At 38.7% G+C, this 21,982-nt stretch overlaps 1 protein-coding gene across 14 annotated transcripts in view; it reads left to right on the top strand.

The window, feature by feature from the left end:
• The window catches only part of LOC105488365 (A-kinase anchoring protein 13), a 356,595-nt gene that overhangs the window by 160,697 nt on the left and 173,916 nt on the right, over positions 1-21,982 (top strand). Inside the window, exon 1 of one of the 14 annotated variants that reach the window (XM_011752363.2) lies at positions 4,392-6,492. The exons of the other annotated variants lie outside the window; for them this stretch is intronic. Within the exon in view, the coding sequence (XP_011750665.2) occupies positions 6,455-6,492 (38 nt within the window). The 5' untranslated portion in view covers positions 4,392-6,454. Of the gene's footprint in view, positions 1-4,391; positions 6,493-21,982 lie in introns of those variants that run through there. 14 annotated transcript variants of the gene reach the window in all.

The following is a 21,982-nucleotide window of genomic DNA, read 5'->3' as shown; positions in this document are numbered from 1 at the left end:
TCACCTATCCACTGAGTCTCATGTTTCCCCTCTCTTAAGGATAATACCTGTTCTGCCTGCATCACAAGGTTATTTAAACTAAAAAAAGATTTGTGCAAATACTTTGTTAAACTCTAAGATACTCTGAACGTTTCTTATAATTATATATTAATAATAATAATGACATCAGTAAAATTAGAGTTAATTGATCAATGAAACTCAAATTCCAGTTGATTGGTCTACCAGATACCTTGTTTTGTAATATTTCTTGTAGTTCTCTGTGAATTAAAGTTAGTAGAGAGATTGGAGAATTGTGGTTAGACTGGCTGGTTTTGAATCCAGGGTGTACTTCTATGAAACTGCATTATTTATCTTGGGTAATTCACTTAACCTCTCCAAACCTCAGTGCATTTTTTTTTTTTTTTTTTTTTTTTTTTTTTTTTGGTCTCACAAGAAGAAGAGGACTATCTTCAATGGGTTGCTTTGAGAAATAAATCAAAGAATTCATATAGAGAGCATAATTCAGTGATTGACATAAATGTTACCCCCATTTCCTTTTCTTTAATTTTCTTTTCCTTCTAATGCCTATGTCAGTTTTTCATACCTTAGGGAAATTTTACCAGAATCTTGTAGTATTTTAAGCATCATTTGAATATCCCTAGTTGATATAAGTTGGAAATTATTCCCTAGTATAATAGATACTACTTTAAATAAAATCAGTTTGGCCCTCTGATACATGCTGTGATGTTGATGCCTGTAGATTAATGGAGCAAGGAATTCTAGATGGATAAAGAATCATTTACAATCCTTCCACCCTTATAAGAAGAGTATTTCTTTTAAGAATTTCAGCTCTGGAGTGGTGGCATACAAGTGTTGAAATATTTCAATTGCCATAAGAGCCAGTTTAAACATACTTGTCCTCATAAATGTCATCTTATTTTTAGTATCAGCTGAACAAATCTTCATTTATTGAATGCCTATACTGCCCTAGAAGCAGTTTATCTGTTTATGGTTTCTCATCTGTTTATGGTTTCCAGTCTATGTGTTTTTTGAGGAAAACAAGGTTCTTATAATAACTATACATTTATATTACCCATTATATGACTTTTAAAGTATGGTTGATTACATTCAAGCTACCATTTTACATAGGGTAAGTATTGTCATCTCTGATTGATTGATTGATAGATTGAGATTGACTATCGCTGTCACCCAGGCTGGAGTGCAGTGGCATGATCCCGGCTCACTGCAGCCTCTGCCTCCCAGGTTCAAGCGATTCTCCTGCCTCAGCCTCCCAAGTAGCTGGGATTACAGGTGCACGCCACCACGCCCGGCTTATTTTTGAATTTTTAGTAGAGACGGGGTTTCACCATGTTGGCAAGGCTTGTCTCGAATTCCTGACCCCAGGTGATTCACCCACCTTAGCCTCCCAAAGTGCTGGGATTACAGACGTGAGCCACTGCACCTGGCCATCTCTGTTTTATAATTGAGGCCAGAGAGGTAAAGTGACTTGCCCAAGGTCTCGGTTCACAAGATTGCAAAGTAACGGAACCTAAAGTCCACCGATCTATCCAGATTGAGAGAACACATGTGAATGATGAACACAGACCCAACCTGACAAGCACTAGTTACTCAGTCATGATTTACTGTAGTAGGCACTGTTGGCCCCTCTCAAAGGGTTTGTGCCTGTAAGTTCTCAAGTCCTTCTTACAAGACACTTACACTTGAAACCTAGGTGTAGGGTTAGGTGGTAGAGTAACTGCTCAAGAATACATATTTCACAATGGAACCAAGTGCTATTGAGCAAGATGTTCTGCCAACATAGTAATTTTGCCCTTTTAGATTCAAGTACTTGACAAGTTGAGTCCTCAGTAGCCCATCTGGTGCAAAACAAGTTTGGAGACTTTGCTTTTGCATAGTAAAGCAAAAGATGAAACAAATATACAGACTTATCTTAAAAATAATAACCAGAGAGGCAGAATTTGGGATAGTTTGACATCTGGCCAAAGTCCCATTCATCAGTCTGTCCATCCCTTCGTATCTGACCTCCTTTGTCACTGTGTGATCTAGGTCTTTGTGTCTTGGTAAAGATAAGGTTGTAGAACTGAGTGGAAACTAGAGAATGGGGGAAGACACTAACATTTATTGAATATTGAATACCTGCTTTGTATTATGCACAGTACTACCTTGGTGCTTTACGTGTGTTTTCATTTAAAACCTCTCAGCAAACCTCAGGTAGGCTAAAGCAGCTTGTCCAAGGCCCATATAGTTAGTCGCTATTTTCACAGCCTGTCTTTAGGTTGTATTCGGATTTATTCATAGAATTATTTGAGGAGGCATGGTTGGTAGCTTTCTCAGGCTTTTAACCTAATTAGTTTATGATGATTAATACTCTGCTTCTCAGTGCATTTTTTTTCCCCTCAGTTTTCAGCTGGGAGACTTCAAGAATTTTGACATTTTACATTTTTTACGCCATTTAACTAGTAATCTCAGGATTGCGTATCTGGCAACATGCTAGAAAATTGTGAAATGTACTTCCTGAAGATAATATTGTACTTATAGAGCAATTTATTGTATTCATTGCTAGGTGTTTTGTGTAAATTCTCATGTATTTATCCTCTCCCCAACCCTTTGAAGGTGGGCATTTTATCTCCATTGCACAAGGAAATATAATAGCCACAGCTGGTAAGTGATGGAAGAATAATTTGAACCAGATTGTAACTCCAAGTCTCATGAACTTTTACACTCCCTTGGGCTTTCTAAGAAGATGAATAGGAATTGAAAGTTGGTTGGAATCACAAAGCCATTCCAAGTATCTTGTGTTTCCATACACTTCTTTTCTCTCCCTGCGGAATGACATATATATACCGAGCAAGGTATGTGTTTGTTCTTGGTCACCATATAACATTTAGACTTCAGACTGGTCAGAGTTGTGAAATAACACTACTTAATCTGTGGTAACAAATTATCTATGGCAACAGCATGTGATTTGTTTCTGACTTCACTCCAGGCCTACGTGGAAGAAAATACAGACCTGGAATATAGGGCTTTGATAATCATGTGTGAGAAAATGAAGGATCAGTTGATGGCACCTTCTACTCTTTAAAAACTACATATGATTTTTACTTGCTAAATTCTAAAGTTTTCTTAAAGGCATACCAATAGAAAGCATGACTTCAACATTTTACCTGCTTTATTATTGGCAGAAATAGAAGTGATTGGGGAAACAAGGGAAGTGATTAGAGAAACAAGAAAAAAACTAGGTGTGTTGAACAAACAGTTTCGCTAAAATCATATTTGGCTGAAGCAGAATATCACCAGCATAGAATGAACTTACGTGATACAAGAATAAATATGAGGTAGTAAAAAATACAACCAATCCTATACGTTTATTAATATTTACCTGTTCTGTTTTGAAAGTTTAACCTTATAGTAGGAGAACAATTTCTCAGCATTACCAGCTTCTAGATTGTTCTTGATTCTTTAAACAGCATATGCAACTTCTCCTAGCACATCAGTAATGTATCTATCTAGTTGAACTACAGACAGTTGTAATTCAGGGAAATTTTTCAGTAAAATGTTCTAGAAGGAATTTTGTGTTAGGATTCTGGATTTAATAAATCACAAAAATCTTTTAGCTGCTGAAGTTGGTTATTGTGTAATAATCATTTTGGCAAGGTTTTGTTTAAATCTTTAGTGTCCATAGACATAAATAAGCAGCAGTATTCTTAAGTATTCTTACTAAAGCCTATTTTGTTTCATTAATGAAAACAAAATGTATTTGAGGTACCTAATATTTTTCCTAACACTTTAAAAAAATACATTTATATCTGGATTGAGGATGATTTATCATAGTTTTTTGGCTTTTTTTTTTTTTTTTTTTTTTGACAGAGTCTCGTTCTGTCGCCCAGGCTGAAGTGCAGTGGTGCAATCTCAGCTCACTGCAACCTCCGCCTCCCAGGTTCAAGTGATTCTCCTGCCTCAGCCTCCTGAGTAGCTGGAGCTACAGGCGTGTGCCACCATGCCCAGCTAATTTTTTTGTGTGTTTTTTCACCGTGTTAGCCAGGATGGATTTATCATAGTTTTTTTACATTATTTTGGCCATTTTTTCTTATAAAATTTGGAGATGGCAATGTTGACATTTTGCTCTTAATTTTATTCTTATGTGAATGATTTTCAAATTGAACTTACCCTCGAAAGACCATGGCCTAAATGGAATATCTGCAATCAAATGATTCTTCTCCTGCCTCAGCCTCCCGAGTAGCTGGGATTACAGGCACTTGCCACCATGCCCAGACTATTTTTTGTATTTTTAGTAGAAACGGAGTTTCACCATATTAGCCAGGCTGGTCTTGAACTCCTGACCTCAGGTGATTTGCCTGTCTTGGCCTCCCAAAGTGCTGAGATTACAGGTGTGAGCCACCGTGCCTGGCCTAACATCTGTAATTCTTATACCATTTAAATTTTGATAAACATTTGTTGGCTTAATAAAGATAAAATGTTCTTCCTAAGGTTATCTAGCTGGTACACTGTCTCTTAATATTCATTTTAACTGTCAAACTATCCATTTGAAAACTCTTTAGTTGTTTTTGCATATGACATTAACAGTTTTTACAGTCACTGATTATTGTAGCATTTTATTCTTATAGTACATATTGTACACTTTCACTGGCCAATATAATTTCTGCATAAAAAGCACATAAGGAGATTTGTACTTTAAATCAGGGGTCCCCAACACCTGGGCTGCAGACTGGTACTGGTCCATGGACTGTTAGGACCCAGGTTGCACAACAAGAGGTGAGTGGCAGGCGGGCGATCGAGCATTACCACCTGAGCTCACCTCCTGTCCAGTCAGTGGTGGCATTAGATTCTCAAAGGAACGGGAACTGCATGTGTGAGGGATCTAGGTTGCATGCTCATAATGAGAATCTAATGCCTGATGATCTGAGGTGGAACAGTTTCATCCCAAAACCATTCCATCCTCCCCCCAACCCTCATCTGTGGAAAAATTGCCTTTCATGAAACTGGTCCTTGGTTCCAAAAAGGCTGGGGACTACTGCTTTAAATTATGTAGAGAATGCTTACATAGTACTCCTTATCTTACTAGTATTTCTTGTATTGGTGGTGCTGCCTCACTGATAATGGTGGTAACCCTGTAACCACTTAATCCTTGTTCAGTAGGTATCCATCTCTTTGGCCTTAAAAATGGCAAAGCTGAACTTGGGTGCGTCCCTATTGTTTAACATCTCTATAGGCCTCAGTTTCTTCATCTACAAAATAGGGAAAAATATGTACCTCATAGATCTGTTAGGATTAAAGAACGTGTTTATAACGTTCTTAGGAGTTTAGATATCTCTTTATTTGGAGAGCTAGGAAGGACAATTCATTGGAAATATTTCAGGTTCGTATGAATATGACATCTCTTTTTAACCACCAGTTTCTGACTTACTGTTTTCTAGTCAGCCTCACCCCACAATTGTAACTATCTCTTGACCTAGTGGGGAAACCGAGCGCCATTTTCCTCACAGATTTTTGGAGGATAAATAGTGGTAGGTGATGTAGGGGTAGTTGCTTGACAGTTACCCCACAAGCAAGATTCCCTTACTTTTTTTTTTTTTTTAAAGTCTAATACTTGGAAGTTGCCTTCTTTTTTGGTTCATTAGAATTATACCAGCCCTCTAGTATACCACACAGTCACAATATATCAATCATTTCGGGTGGCCAGACAGCTAACACTTTGCATTCATGTTCATTTTATCCTCATGACAAATTTAATATTTTCACTTTACAGATGAGGAAATTGAAGCGCAGAGAAATTTAAGTATTCCAAGATCACAAAGATGGTAAGGTCAGAGTAAGGAATCAAACCAACTCTGTCTGACTTTCCAGCTTATGCTCTAACCATTACCTTCTAAAACTTTTTTTGTTTAAAAGCACAAAATTTAGAACAAAGTATTCATAGACAGTATTTGCTCAAAGGATGTGCCTTCTTTTTCTTTGCACTCTCCTTATGCTAATTATTAAGGCGAGAGTGGCAGTTCTATGTTCCCCGCCTCCCGGCAAAAAAAGGAAGGAAGAGAGGAAAACTAAGTTTCAGTGCTAAAATATCTCGTGGCCCTGGGTATGCATGAATGCATATCTGACCATAACTAGCCTAGCAGTGAGTTCCCTTCAGATAACTAAGATACATCATTTTGAGGTGGATTAGCTATCCCTGAACCCCTACCTCTTTCTGGCATTTAGCCTCTCCAGCTCCATTTGAGTAGAGTTGTGGTTGGTTTTGTAGAGCTCGTTAAGGTTTGGCACTATTATGGTGATGTGGTTTTGAGAAGATAATGCAATAGCCCTCAAAGAAGGAACTACGTGCTGCAGTTCCTTGTCAGAAGTAAACTTGGAGCGAAACACGCCTTTAGGAGGGGTGACTAGGCTGCTTTCCTCTACTTTTAAAGCTGTGGTATGAAGCCAAAACTAAAAGAGGATGGGCTTGCGATATTCGTGGTGCTTGGGCAGCCAAGTGTGAGTATCAGCTTCCAGACCGATGCTTTGTGAATCTTCATTGTTTATTCTGACATTTTCTCTGGCCTTTTGGTATAACTCAACCTGAAGCATCATTGAACTTCCCTGAAGAACTAGTGTTTTTAGGATCCAAAAGTGTTTTTTTTTTCCTGCAGTTAAGTTAATTTGACTGGGTTTTTATATGTCTGTTAGCATAAAACCCCAATGTTTTCTTGAGTTGCTGCATGCTAGGCAAGGTAAGAAGGCAGAGGTTGATTGGTTGTCGATAATTGCATGGCAGATAGAATGCTAGAAAATTAGTTGAAACTCATCCTGGGCTTATTGAATTTTGTTGTATAATGTACATAAACTGTGTTTGTATTCAAACACTCGGTTTGAATACTGTAACCTTCTCTCTGAGAAGTGACTTCTAATTTGTGTTACTTTGCAGTTGAAAAACTTGCTATGGATTTTATAAAATTTATAACAAAAACCCTAATATATTTTATTAGCTTCTGATAAATATTACATCAGATATCCAGTTAGTATAATTTGAATGTGGTTTGAAACTTTTTTAGAGGTAAGTTTCTTTGTGGATAGTGGAAGATGGCACATAAGTTTTAGAATTAGGTTTGGGTACAAATTGTGGCCATTTCACTTATAGCTGTGAATGAATTCTTGGGAAAATTATCCATTAAGTCTCAGTTTCCACACATGCAGAATGGAAATACACTGATACCTGCCTCAGAGTTTTTGTGAGGATTAAAAGTAGATAATAAACCAACAACATAATTGTTTTATTATCATTATCAAATATGTACTGTACATAATTTTATGTTCTGTACTCTTGTATGACTGGCAGCACACTAGGTTTGCTTTCACCAGTATCACTGCAAATATGTAGTGCATTACAACATTATGACAGCCGTAACATCATTGGGTGATAGGGATTTTCCAGCTCCATTATAATCTTGTGGGACCATCGTTCCATGTATAGTCTGTCATAGACTGAAACATGGCTAAGTAGCACATGACTGTAGTAAATATTGTTAGCATCCTTCTTTTGTTTTTTCATTTTTGCCTTCTTCCCTTCAATGTTTTCTCACCCCTCCAAGAATAAAATCCTAGCTCCTACCAGGACTCACAAAGCTCTGTGAAATCTGAACCCGATACAACTCTTGAGACCTCATTTCATAACACTTTCCTCATTCGCATTGCTCTCTCTGCACAGCTACAGTGACTCTAACCTCCCTGGCCAGCTTATTACCACCTCAGGATCTTTGCACTTGTGGTACACATTGCCTGATGTTCTTGTTCCCTAACTCTGCATGCTGGCTCTTTCATACCATTCAGGCCAGTTATTAGGTCACCTCCTCAGAAAGCTCTTCTGAAGAAGCCACCATTTCCAGTCAAAGACATTTTCTACCATAAGCACCTGTTTTATTTTCCTTAAATGAAGATTTGGATTTGCGTTTTAGACTACATGCAGAGTAAATAAAAATTCTCTACACACTTTTGCCGTAAATGTCTTCTGGGATTTTTGTATATACACTTCCTTTTAGAGAATATGTGCATTTGAAATGGTTTTAAGATATGAGTGTTCAGTAGAATACCTCTTAGTGCCATTTTAAAATGTGATCTAAAGAAATATTTTGCTTTTATCTTTTCTTTCTGCTCATTAATTCACATAAATTACTACACTAAATTGCTTTAGAATGAATAGATTGCTTGGAATGAATTTTAAAATTTATTTTTTAACCCTCATTTCAGCCCTTAGTTCTGTGAAGCCTTGGTTGACTTGCCTAAACACTATTTATCTGCAGAACCTTGGCCTTGTTACTTGAAGATTAAATATGATATTTATGATGAAAATGCTCTGAAAAACTAAATACAGCTTTACAATCGTATTATATTTGTTATGTACTGTGATTTGTTCCTGATATTTCACATTTGATTCAGGGAAATCGTGTCAACACATTACAGAACCTGTTTTGTTGTTGTTTTTGTTGGGTGTGGGTTTTTGTGTGTTTTTTTGTTTGTTTGTTTGTTTTGAGATAAGATCTCATTCTGTTGCCCAGGCTGGAGTGCAGTGGCCCAGTAATGGCTCACTGTATCCTCGACATCCTACCTCAGGTTCCCCAGTAGCTGAGACTACAGGCATGCACCACCATGCCCGGCTAACTTTTGAAAATTTTTTGTAGAGATGAGGTCTTGTACGTTGCCCAGGCTGGTCTAACTCCTGGACTCAAGTGGTTCACCTGCCTCGGCCTCTTAAAATGCTGGATTAGCTGGACTATAGGCGTGAGCCACCATGCCCGGGCGACAGAACCTCTTTGTGTGATTTTTTTTTTTGAGACAGAGAGTCTCACTCTGTCGCCCAGGCTGGAGTGCAGTGGCGCGATCTCGGCTCGCTGCAAGCTCTGCCTCCTGGATTCACGGCATTTTCCTGCCTCAGCCTCCTGAGTAGCTGGGACTACAGGCACCTGCCACCACGCCCGGCTAATTTTTTGTATTTTTAGTAGAGACGGGGTTTCACCATGTTAGCCAGGATGGTCTTGATCTCCTGACCTCGTGATCCGCCCGCCTTGGCCTCCCAAATTTGTGGGATTACAGGCGTGAGCCACCGTGTCCAGCCTGACAAACCTCTTTGTAACATGACCGTTTCAGCTGATATTTGGATGCTTTTGATTTTAATAGCAATAACAACAATAATAAAGACTGGGTGAGACTGAACTTTTAAAATACTCTTGCTATTGTTAAATTGGTTTTCAGCTTTGCTCAGGCCTATATGAAGTTTACCTTTGGGAGAAAATGAAACCTTGTCCAATGGGTCTATAGCTTATACCACATGCCATATTCCTATCTATGCTATGCTTCTCTCTTCTGCTAGTAACTTTTCTCCCTAGAACCTGTGCACATTAAATTTCATTTTTCCAGTAGTTCATTTTTAGAATCTTTGCTTCAGTGATGAATTGGAAAATTTAAAAAAATCTAATTTTTCATAAGTAATTTGAGAAGTTCTCTGACCCACCTTACCTGTTTATTGTGCAGTGCTATTATTAGGGTGAGTAAATCAATGTTACATGTTTCTGCAAAAGCAACAAATTACAGGAGAAACATGAGAAAAGTCACATCTAGTTTGTCCAAAAGACATTATCTTTTTATGAGGACCTATTTTATTAATGTAACTGTTTTTAAGTAGGATAATCAACTTTAATTATAACTTACGAAAAGTGCCCAATCAGGTCAGTGGGCTATATAAAAATACTCAAGGTCATTAGAAGCTTATTGGACTTGTTGAATATGGGTTCTTTTCTTGAATTTTAGTGATGATAACCTCATACATAGTTAAGTGAACTTCATGCCTGAAGATGGGGGTCCTGCCCAGACAAATGAGCAAAAATTTATCTTTTTTTCTGAACCGAAAAAGCTAGTTTACAGAGTGATGACTTCATTGTGATTACAGTTACCAGTTTCTGTAAGTATAGAACACATCACTTGTCCACTAAGTTGGAAGCTTGTTAATCAGCTGATTTTTAACGTTCACCATTACACTGGAGTTTTGGGTTCATACTTAGTTGTTAATCTTTCTATCATATTTAAGTTTCTCATGATCTTCAGGAATAAAACTGAAAGAAATGGTTGTGCATTCCTTTCTCTCCTGGTTCTGTTATTTAAAAATTGGTAATCCTACAGGGTTTCTGTTTGATTTTGTTTTGTGTTTTTGCCCCACGAGAAAGCTAAAGAAACTTTTTGACCTTTTAAAGATGAGTGTGTACTCCTCCCTTCCCTTTCCCTCCCTCCTCCTCCTCCCTCCCTTTGCCGTCCCCTCCCCCTCAATTCTTGGAAATTTGACTTTCTTTTCTGTCATCGGTTTGAAATTACTTTATTCAGTTATATCATTCTTTCCAAGTTTCAGCTTATTTTGTAAGCAGTTCTCTTTTTTCCTGTTCTCATTACCACTGTTGTTGATCTTGGTCAACAGGGGTAATGTTCTCACTTTCAAAATAATTCTCAGGGGCCTGTGTTTCTCAGCCTCACTAAGTAGCATGAAGCACTGGTTAAACGGAAGACAGTTAAGTAGCTAGTAAGCCAATAACTGTCATGGAATAGACAAAGACACACAAGTTCTGACATGGAGCAACCTAGTTTGTGTATAAATACAAATTTAAGTAATATTTAAATAGAAATCTCTTTCAGTGGTCCCCAATTATTATTTTTTTTGGCACCAGGGACTGGTTTTGTGGAAGACAATTTTTTCATGGACCTGTGGGAGGAGGGGATGTGATGGTTGAGGGGATGATTCAAGCACGTTACATTTATAATGCCCTTTATTTCTGTTATTACTGCATTGTAATATATAATGGAATAATTATACAACTCACCATAATGTAGAATTAGTGGGAGCCCTGAGCTTGTTTTCCTGCAACTAAACAGTCCCATCAAGGGGTGATGGGAGACAGTGACAGATCATCAAACGTTAGATTCACATAAGGAGCGCACAGCCTAGATCCCTCGCATATGCAGTTCTGGATAGGGTTCACACTCCTGTGAGAATCTAATGCCACTTATAACTTAAAATCACTTAGATACTCTGAGTCATCTGGGGAGTGAGAAGGTTGGAAAAGAGAAAGTACATTACTGAGTGAATAAAGATTATCTGGGATTGTTTCTTAGGTGAGGATCTATTTGATGTTGGTGTTGGTCTAGAGTGAACTAAATATAACTGCATTGGAGCCTAAGCTCAGATGTCTGCCTCATGGTTTATTTCTCCTGTGTTCGTTTCAAGGAGCTCCTGTGATACCTGCTGTCTCCGTCTCAAAACAAAAAACAAAACAAAACAAAAAAAACAGTAAAAATAAAATAATTAATTCTCCCTCTTGCTTGCCTGTCACCTAGTCTAGAGTGCTGTGGTGAGACCATAGCTCACTGCAGCCTTGAGTATTCACCTCAGCCTCCTAAGTAGCTAGGACTACAGGTGTGCACCACCAGGCCTGGCTAATTTTTTTTTTGGAGAGAGTGGAGGTGGTCTTTCTGTTTTGCCCAGGCTGGTCTCGAACTCTTGGCCTCAAGCAGTCTTCCCACCTCAGCCTCCTAAAGTGCTGGGAACACAGGTGTGAGTCACTGCACCAGCCTATTTATTTATTTTTAATAATTAAGTTGTACATAATAATATTCATGAGGCCACGTAAGAGGCCACCTCCATAAGACAGGTTTATTTCATTATCAGATATTACCTCTTACATTATAGAATTTTTAATAACAGTTGCAGCTCATCCTCCGTTTTGTAGTCTGATAATTTCACTTTGTCATCTTTTCTATTTCTATGGTCTTTATAAGTATTCTTGAGGCCCTCTTTTGTTTATTATGAGTATTTAAATTATTCAACTAATATTGAATATTAATTTCTGATTTTTAAAAAAATTAAAACTAATGAGTACTGGAGTGAGCCTTATCTTTTACCTACTGATTTTTTGCTGCTGTTAAATTATTTCCTTAGGCTAAATTTCAAGGAATTGTATAATTAGGTCAAAGGAAATGATGTTTGCAACTCCCATATTCATTGCAATGTGGCCAGTATTAGCTCTGCTTTTCTTTTTTAGATAACTGCCACCATAGATTGCTTTAATGCAGTGTTTTACAACTTTGGCTGCACATTAAAGTCTCTGCGGGAGCTTTAAAAAACACTCATGCCTGAGGACCACCTCTAGGGATTTTGATCTGATAGATGTGATATGCCATCTGGACATAAGGATTTTTTTTTTTTTTTTAAGACGGAGTTTTCACTCATTGCCCAGGCTGGAATGCAATGGCGTGATCTTGGCTCACTGCAACCTCTGCCTCCTGGGTTCAAGTGATTCTCCTGCCTCAGCCCCCCAAGTAGCTGGGATTACAGGCGCCTACCACCACACCCAGCTAATTTTTGTATTTTTAGTAGAGACAGGGTTTCACCACATTGGCCAGACTGGTCTCGAACTCCTGACCTCAGGTGATCCACCCGCCTTGGCCTGCCAAAGTGCTGGGATTACAGGCGTGAGCCACCATGCCCAGCCTCTGGACATAAGGATTTTTAAAAGCTCTCCAGGCTTTCAAAGTGCAGCTAAGGTTAAAAGGTTACTTTAATGAGATTGAGCTTAACATTGCGTCTGAAAATTGATTCCTTAGAGTTATTCGTTGAATCAGGTTGGTGGCTTAAATCTGATTCAGTAAGAGGAATCAGCTAAATACCTTGATCATATCAATAAATATATACATGTCTGTCTAGTAGAAAATTGATTTAACTTTAATTTTTACTAATCTTGTGAATGTTGGTATGTTAGATATTGATGCATGTATAACTAATGTAGTGGCAGTATGCTGAAAATCACTTTTTCAAGATCTTGAAAGCAGTACAGTAAGGTAGAACTAAAAAAATACAACTTTGGCTATTGGAGTAACGTAGTATTCCAGAAGTTATGGACTGATTGAGAAAGGGAGTGAAGTAGCCCCTCAGGATAAAAAACAAGAGAAAAATGACCATAGACACCATGGACTACTAACTGCTGTACCCATATTCATAGTGCACAATGATCTAGAACTTGCATACTAGTCTCTCAAAATGTGTATTTGTAAAATTTATATATATTTTTTGTTTCGTCTGTCTGCATTCTCTGCTACAAAGTAGGCAGCAGAGGTAGGTATGTGTGGTGGTTTAGATTGTTGACCCAAATGCTGGCTGACTCTATTACTTAGTTACTACATTTCTCACAACTTCAGTTTCCTGACCTGCAAATTACGGTAATAATATTCTCCTTCACAGAATGATTACGAGAGTAAATGAGATGATGTGTACCAAATGCACAGTTCAATATCTGATACATTGTTAAGCAGTTGATAAATATTAACAATAAAAGGAAGTGGTTATGTTGTGGAAATAGAAACCAGTATTTAATGAGTACTTACTAGTAGTATGCATATTAAGAATGTATCTTGGCCGGGCGTGGTGGCTCATGCCTGTAATCCCAGCAGTTTGGGAGGCCGAGGCGGGCGGATCACCCGAGGTCAGGAGTTTGAGACTAGTCTGGCCAACATGGCGAAACCCCGTCTCTACTAAAAATACAAAAATTAGTCGGGGGTGGTGGCAGGCACCTGCAATCCCAGCTACTTGGGAGGCTGAGGCAGGAGAATCGCTTGTACCTGGAAGGTGGTGGTTGCAATGAGCCAAGATTGTGCCACTGCACTCCATCTTGGGTGACAGAGACTCCGCCTCAAAAAATAAAAAAAAAGAATATATATCTCTGTCCTTATATCTTAATATCTTACTCCTTGAGCCTCTGTAAGAAAACTGCTGTTATTCCCACTTTCCTTTTCTTTTCTTTTTTTTTTTTTTTTTTTGAGACTGAGTTTTGCTCTTGTTGCCCAGGCCGGAGTACAGTGGCGTGATCTCGGCTCACTGCAACCTCTGCCTCCTGGGTTCAAGCGATTCTCCTGCCTCAGCCTCCTGAGCAGCTGGGGTTACAGGCGTGCGCCACCACACCCAACAGGTTTGTGTGTGTGTGTGTGTTTTTTGTATTTTTAGTGGAGACAGGTGTTCACCATATTGGCCGGGCTGGTCTCGAACTCCTGATCTCAGGTGATCCACCTGCTTTGGCCTCCCAAAGTGGTGGGATTACAGGTGTGAGCCACTGCACCTGGCCCCCACTTTTCTTTGAACAGATGAAAATACTCTGGCTAATAGAAGCGAAATAATTTGTCTTAGATCAGACTGTGGTATAAATGGGATTCTACTCAGACTTCAGCACCCGTACTTTTCCCATACCACACTGTGATTTAGCCTCTAGGGAAGTCTCAGTTGAACATAATTAGATAAATTTGTAGTGAATTGGTATTTTTTTCCTCGTAGGAAAAGGTAGGTTGGTGTCAATTTTGTGAACAATGTGGTGAGCAATGTGGGCATGCCATTTTCCAGCCTGTCAGAATCAATATTTGTCCTTCATTTTAGTAGAATGTGCTTTTTTTTTTTTTTTTTAAACACAGAGAATGAGAATTTGGTCTAGGCAGTTTGTCCAACATTTTGTCAGTCTCTTCAACGCACACGCCATTCTGTTGATCAATGTAGCAGATGGTGGACTTTGGAACTTTTTATCAGAGAATGTGTGTTGAAAAATGTTCTACTTGGAGAGAACGTTCCTTTGACTCATAAAAAAAATTTTCTCTTAAAGGCCTCTTTGCTCCTTGTTGCCTTCAGATTACAGTGAATACTTCCTGCTGTGGGTGCCACATGAAGTGTTCCTATAAAGACCAGCCCTTTCCTCTTACAGCAGTGCAGCATTATATAAGGGGGAGAGCACAGGCTTTGGGAGCAGCCCAACCTGGATTCAAATCCATTACTTGTTAACAATGTGCTGAGTAAGAGGGTGCTGATATTTATTGACTGCCTACTGTGTGCCAGGCATTGTTAAATAATTTATGTAGTCCTCATTAATTTCCACAACAACTTTCTTTGCTTTTTCACAGCAACCTTTTAAAAGGACTGTTACAGGTTTTATAGGTCAAGATGCATGCTCAAAGGGGTTAAATATCTAGCTCAAGTTCTCACTTCTTGTAAGTGGTAAAGTTTGATTTTGAAGTGAGGTTTATCAAATTGCTAATGTATGTAGTATACCTTGAACAAGTATGTTAATATTTCTGGTCCCAGTTTCCTCATCTCTGAAACCGGAATACTACTACTTTGAAGGACTGATAAGAGGATTAAATTAGTGTACTTAAAATTTTCTGTCAGTATCTGTTTAAGTAGATACTCAGATAATATTAGTTTCTTCCCTATCTTAAGTAAATAATAATCACAGAAGAGTGAAGGAATTGTCACCTCTGCCTTTATTAAAATAATGTTTTACATTTAACTTTGTATTTTGGAAAATTTTGAACTCAGAAAAGATACAAGAAAAATGCAATGAACTCCTATATACCCTTCATCCAAATTCTCCAATTTTCAACATTTGGTTACATTTGCTTTATCTATGTGTGTGTATATATACATATATAGAATTTTACTGAAGTCTTTGAGAGTAAATTGCAGAATCGTGACCTTCTGTTCCTAAATATTTCAGAATGTATTTCCTAAGAACAAGGACAGTCACTAAATACAGTAACAGTGCATTTATCAAAATTAGTAATTTATCATTAATACAATAATCTAATATATAGTAGTTTATATTCTACTTTTCACCATCTGCTTAATAGTATTCTTTTAAGTATTTTTCCTCTTGATCTGGATCACACACTGGATTTAGTTGTTACGCTTTAATCTCCTTTGCCACCTGTGCCTTTTGGGCCATTACTGCCACTAACATTGGGTTGTACTAGAATTAGTTCCTTAGATTATCTGTCTCTTCACAGAGTGATGATCTCAAACCATCTTAAACATTGTGAGTAAAACAGAAGAATATTTGTACTCTTCCGCCCTGGAGTGAAATCCCAACAAATACTTGAGTACCTACGTATGTCAAGAGATTGTGCTGAGTAGTGGAGATCAGCAGGTCGGGAGATACATGGTCCTGGTTCTCAGTGGGACTTACAGATGAGTAAGATTGTTATGGTGCAGTTCAGCAAGTCTTGCTGAGCTCACAAGATAGAGACTGCTCCGGGAAGTGTGCTGGAAACTAGATAAAATTCAGGGCTCCTAAGGATGTTTAAAAACAATATTAATTACCTCATGACAAGAAGATCGAAAATTTCAAGGTAATCATATTGTCAGCCTTTCATATCTTAAAGTCTGTTTTGAAATCTGGTTGAATGTGAAGATCTAAGAGACTTTAACACTATCTGATGTGTAGTGGTAATGAAACAATGCCTGTACTGCATAATTGCCACAGTTGGTGGTAAAGTACCTTCTTTTCTTCAGGGTGATAGTTTCCTTATTGGAATTAAAAAATAAAGCAGAAGGCGGTAGAAAGCTCTATAGACCTTCCTGCAGTATTTACATTCCTTCGTCTACAGATCTTTCTTTCACTTGTTTTTTGTCTTTGTTTTTTAAAGTGTCAGCTGAGGCTATGGTGCCTCTTAATTCACCAACTGAAACAACCAGAATTTCTAGTACATTTGTGGTTATCCTTTCCTGTCCTGCAAGACCTGATGTGGTTACAATATAATCTTTGTTCACATTTTTCAAGGTAAATTTTAGATGCCCAGCCATAGTCCTCTTTATGGCAGAAACACAAGGCTGACGGACAACTTAATTACCAACTGTAGTCGTAGGAAGGGCTTCCACTTAAGAGAATGTTGAGTAGTTATTTTACAAGTCTAAAGGAGACTGAATGCGGAAGATGGATTTAAAATGGAAATGTGGTAGTTGTACATAAAGAAAATCTGTGCTAGAATTATAGAGCATTCAGATACGCCTAGGGTTCTAGGTATCGACCTCACAGTTCACCTAAGAAGGAGGGTGGACAGAGAGAGAGCAGGGCTTTGCCTTGCCTTCCCTCTACTGGCCCTGTCACACATAGCCACTCTATTTCTGCATATGATTTTATCTGAAAACATGCAGCTACTTAAAAGTTTGAAAACTAGTGTCTTAGTTGTATTTATGAAGTTGTACCAAGCCATGGTCTCCTGAGGTTCCTTGCAGCTCTGTATAAAGCCTGTGAGCTCCTTTCTTCACAGGTGTTTGCTGTCCATTGGTTGCATGCTTTGGGAACATAGGTTCCTGGTTTCATTGGTGCATGGTAACATTGAGTTAAACAGAGCATACTGTGAAGCAGATGATGCTGGAACTAATGGTTCCTGTGAACTGTTTGTACTATCACTACCAGTGCTTCAGAGAGACAATTCACTTTATTTATACTCTGTTACAGTGTCTTCAAATGTGCATCTTTCCAATTGTGAAATCAGGTACATTTTGATCAATGCTGTTATACCATTTTATCATAATTTAGTTTGCAACGGTTTTTTGCTTTAGTAGTACATAAGATGATGATGGCTTTACAAGTAATAGCATCTTAATTTTGATGAAATATGCTATATTTAGTGCATAAATATAGTGCCACACATATAAGGGTAAAACTCCTAATACATTCTTTCCTGCTTTTTTGCATCTGTGAGGGTAGCAATAACTTCAGGGGGCCAAACTGTGGCTAACAGTAATTAATGTTGAGACATTAATGTTGAGGCAGATGTCATATATCTTTGTAGCTCTAACCTCTAGCATAGTGCCTACCACTTAATAGGTGTTCAGTAAACATTTCATTGAATGGTCTTTTAATATTAGTTTATGAGGCTAGACCATTAAAACAAAGTTTTAGTTGGGAGTAATTAGAAAAAAGAAAATGACTTACTTTTTTTTTGTTTGTTTGAGGCGGAGTCTCACTCTGTCACCCAGTCTGGAGTGCAGTGGCATAATCTCAACTCACTGCAACCTCCGCCTCCGGGGTTCAAGTGATTCTTCTGCCTCAGCCTCCCGAGTAGCTGGGATTACAGGTGCGTGCCACCACACTCGGCTAATTTTTTATATTTTTTTGGTAGAGATGGGGTTTCACAGTGTTAGCCAGGGTGGTCTCAATCTCCTGACCAGCCAGGATGGTCTCAATCTCCTGACCTCAGGTGATCCGCCTGCCTTGGCCTTCCAAAGTGCTGGGATTACAACTGTGAGCCACCACACCCAGCCAGATCAACATTTTTTAATTCTGCAAAACTCAGGGTTGACAGGGATAAAGAAAGGCCACTGGATTTTGAGATTTACTTATCACCCGAAACCTGTGACAAAGCTTTGGTAGCGTTCAGCATAAGTAGGAGGCCGGGTGTGGTGGCTGATGCCTGTAATTCCAGAACTTTAGGAGGTAGAGGATGGATCACCTGAGGTCAGGAGTTCAAGACCAGCCTGGCCAACATGGCGAAACCCCGTCTCTACTAAAAATACAAACATTAGCCAAGTGTGGTGGTGCATGCCCTGAAATCCCAGCTACTCGGGAGGCTGAGGCAGGAGAATCTCTTGAACCCGGGAGACAGAGGTTGTGGTGAGCCAGGATCACACCATTACACTTCAGCCTGGATGACAGAATGAGACTCCATCTCAAAAAACAAAAACCAAAATGAGTAGGAACCAGATCACAAAGCCTTAAAATGTTGAAATGACTGGAAAGGAGATCTACCTCCTTTGAAGGAAAGAGGAAGAGGAAGACAGAACATAGTTCATTGGGTTCAGCAGGGTTCATCGACTCCAGCACTACTGAGTTTGGACCTGATAATTCTTTGTTGTAGGGAGCAGTCCTGTGCATTGTAGGACCCCCTCCTACTACTGAGTTGTGACAACCAAAGATGTCTCCAGATATTGTCAAATGTTCCCTGGGGGCCATATTCCTTGGGTGAGAACTGATGGACAGGGTTGAATAAACATTGCTGCTGCTGGAGTTGGGAAGGAACTAGTCCAGAAGTGGGTGGAAAACCCTAGGCAGCCAGGGGATGATTTACTGAAGCAGAGACCCAAGGAGGGCAGGAGGAAACAGAGCAAAACTTTTGTCTGGAAGGGGTATCCTGAAGTTGGAGAGGATGGGGAAATGCATTGTGTGTGTGGTTTGTTTTTTGTTTTTTGTTTTTGTAATGATGGTTGTTTTGGCTTACATTAGATGGTCTCAGGCTTATCACTAAGAAAGGAGAAAAGGTCTTTTGAGAATGAAGTAGGCAAAGTTAATGTTTGGCATTAGAGGAAATTATATAAACTTTAAATAATCCCAGCAGGGGAAGATTAGTATACAGGTGACTAAAAGGATTACTGAGCAGCAATGAGGCCTGGCTGAATGGGACTTTTGAAGCAATTATTAAAAACATTAGTAAAATGTATATCTCAACCACCCTGATACTTTTTATATTTGTGCATTTTATGGCCTAGACTTATGTACATTTTTTTTACTTTTTATTTTGCTTATTTCACAGAACTTTGTAGATTTCAATGTTATTGAACTTTTATTTCAGTTATTTTTAATGGCTACGTAATAGCCTATAGATCTGTTCTTTAATTTACCAATTAGCGCTGCAGTAACTGACTGGTTATTTCAGTTATTTTTAATGGCTACATAATAGTCTATAGATCTCTTCTTCAATTTACCAATTAGTGCTCCAGTAACTGACTGGTTAGGTTGCTTCCAGTTTTTAATGAAGTTATGCCAAAAGTTGCAGTAAACATTCTTATGCATAGAGTTTTGCCAGATTTTACTGGTGGACCCAGTAAAGGTTTTATACAGTGGTAACACAGAGCAGGAAATGTATTTTCTGAAATGTCACATTAATGAGGCCTCCTTTGATTCACCACATTTAAAATCGCAACCTTCAATCCTGCTTTAATCTCCATAGCATTTGCTATCTTCTGGGTGTTTTACTTATTCATCTTGATTGCTGTTGTTCCCCTTGTTCAACAGAACAAGGATTTTGGTTTGCGTCATCAGCACCTTAAATAGTGCCTGGCACATACATACTTGCTAAATGAATGGATGATGGGACTTAGCCAGACCTGGAGGTGAAATGAGTTTGGAAGAGTGTCAGTAGCAACAGATATTCATGGAAGTCAGTGGAAAAATAATTGCAATGACTGATCTTTAGCATCTAGAGGGATGAGGAAGCAACAGAAGTCCCCAGGGGCGTGAATTGGGAGATTGAAAGGTTAGTACCTGGAGGCAGTTGTGACAACAAAAGCGCATTCCTGTGGAAGGTGAGAGTGGGAGAGGTAGAAGGTAAGTAGGCTGTAGTTAGAGAAAGGGATTTTCTAAGGTTTAGATATTATAAATGGAACAATTTGAGAATTAGTAGTAGTAAGGTTGGTAGAATACTCCATTTCGCAGAGAATGGACTGTGTCACTTTTTAATTGCCCCTGCCTTGGCAAACAGTGCCCTCTAATCTTGTTATATTTGGGTCATGCTCAGTGGTGGTATATAAAGCTGTTCTTGTTTTTAGAGATCTTTTTTGTTGGAATATGGCTGTATGTGATAATCTGATTAAGCAGATATGCCACTAATGTCTGCCACACAGTAAGGCATGTTAGTGACTATGTCAGTGTAGGCTTGAAAGGTGACTTGATATAGAAGTTTTCTCCCCGCTGTTTGACTTCTAGAGTCATTTATTTGACCCGTCAAGAGTATTTTACAAGTGCTTTTCTGTTTGAGGTCATTTTACTCAAAGTATAGCAGCTTAGTAAAATATGTAAAACATCTAGTATAGCATATGCCATTCTTATTTTAAGCTGCTTTTGGGGAGCTCTTGGGCATGGAAATTGTAATAGTAGTTTTTTGGAGTACACTTAATTGTCATTACCCTCAGCCAGTACATGATTTTCCATTGCTTTATAGGTTTTCCACTGTAGCATATTTTTTTTAAGTTTTTTTTTTATATTATTATTATGCTTTAAGTTCTGGGATACGTGGGCAGAACGTGCAGCTTTGTTGTATAGGTATACACGTGCCATGGTGGTTTGCTGAACCCATCAACCTGTGATCTATGTTAGGTGTTTCTCCTAATGTTCTCCCTTCCCTAGCCCCTGACCCTCTGACAGGCCCGGGTGTGTGATGTTCCCCTCCCTGTGTCCACGTGTTCTCACTGGTCAACTCCCACTTACAAGTGAGAACATGTGGTGTTTGGTTTTCTGTTCCTGTGTTAGTTTGCTGAGAGTGATGGTTGCCAGCTTCATCCATTTCTCTGCAAAGGACATGAACTCATCCTTTTTTATGGCTGCCACTGTAGCATATTTTTAGCTTTAAAATTCCAGTTAGTCTCAGGTGAACTGTTAATGACAGACAGGTGTGACTTAGTAGAAAAAACTCTGGAGAGACAGTTGAAGTAATCTTTCTCATGTTTTTCAGTGGCTAGATAGCATGTCTGTAATTTCTTACATCTTTAGTTTCTTCCATTTCAAAACATGGTAATGATCTCAAATATAACCTTCCTCCCAGAATCTCAGGGATACTTTACCAATCTACTGTTTGCTTTGGTGAGATTATAATAACTGTGATATAGGTTGGGAGGCCAAGGTGGGTGGATAACCTGAGGTCAGCACTTCAAGACCAGCCTGGCCAATGTGACAAAACCACTCTACTAAAAATACAAAAAAATTTGCTGGGCGTGGTGGGACGTGCCTGTAATCCCATCTTCTCAGGAGGCTGAGGCAGGAGAATTGCATGAACCCGGGAGTTAGAGGTTGCAGTGAGCCAAGATCGCATCACTGCGCTCCAGCCTGGTCGACAGAGCAGGACTCTGTCTTAAAAATAAATAAAATAAAATATGATGTGATATGGGATGTTCAAAGGTGTTAATGTTGTAAGGAAAGGAAAAATAACATTTCAGATAAGGAGGAAAGGGTTGATGGAAAGCATAATCTATTGTAGTGCCTGATCTTTGAGCTGCTAGGAACCTCATCAGAATGCTGTTTGAGGAGTGTTTTCGTTATGCTTAAAGCTTTCAGAGAAAACAGGATTTTCTGATAAAAGTAGAAAAATAGAAAAAAGTAGAAATGTTTTTCTACTTTTAAGAAGGGAAGGCTTACTAGGAATT

The sequence above is a fragment of the Macaca nemestrina genome, chromosome 7 (assembly GCF_043159975.1).
Source record: "Macaca nemestrina isolate mMacNem1 chromosome 7, mMacNem.hap1, whole genome shotgun sequence".
In the NCBI taxonomy this organism is placed as follows: domain Eukaryota; kingdom Metazoa; phylum Chordata; class Mammalia; order Primates; family Cercopithecidae; genus Macaca; species Macaca nemestrina.
The sequence above is the reverse complement of the archived record's forward strand: the minus strand, read 5'-3'. Positions and strand labels throughout refer to the sequence as shown.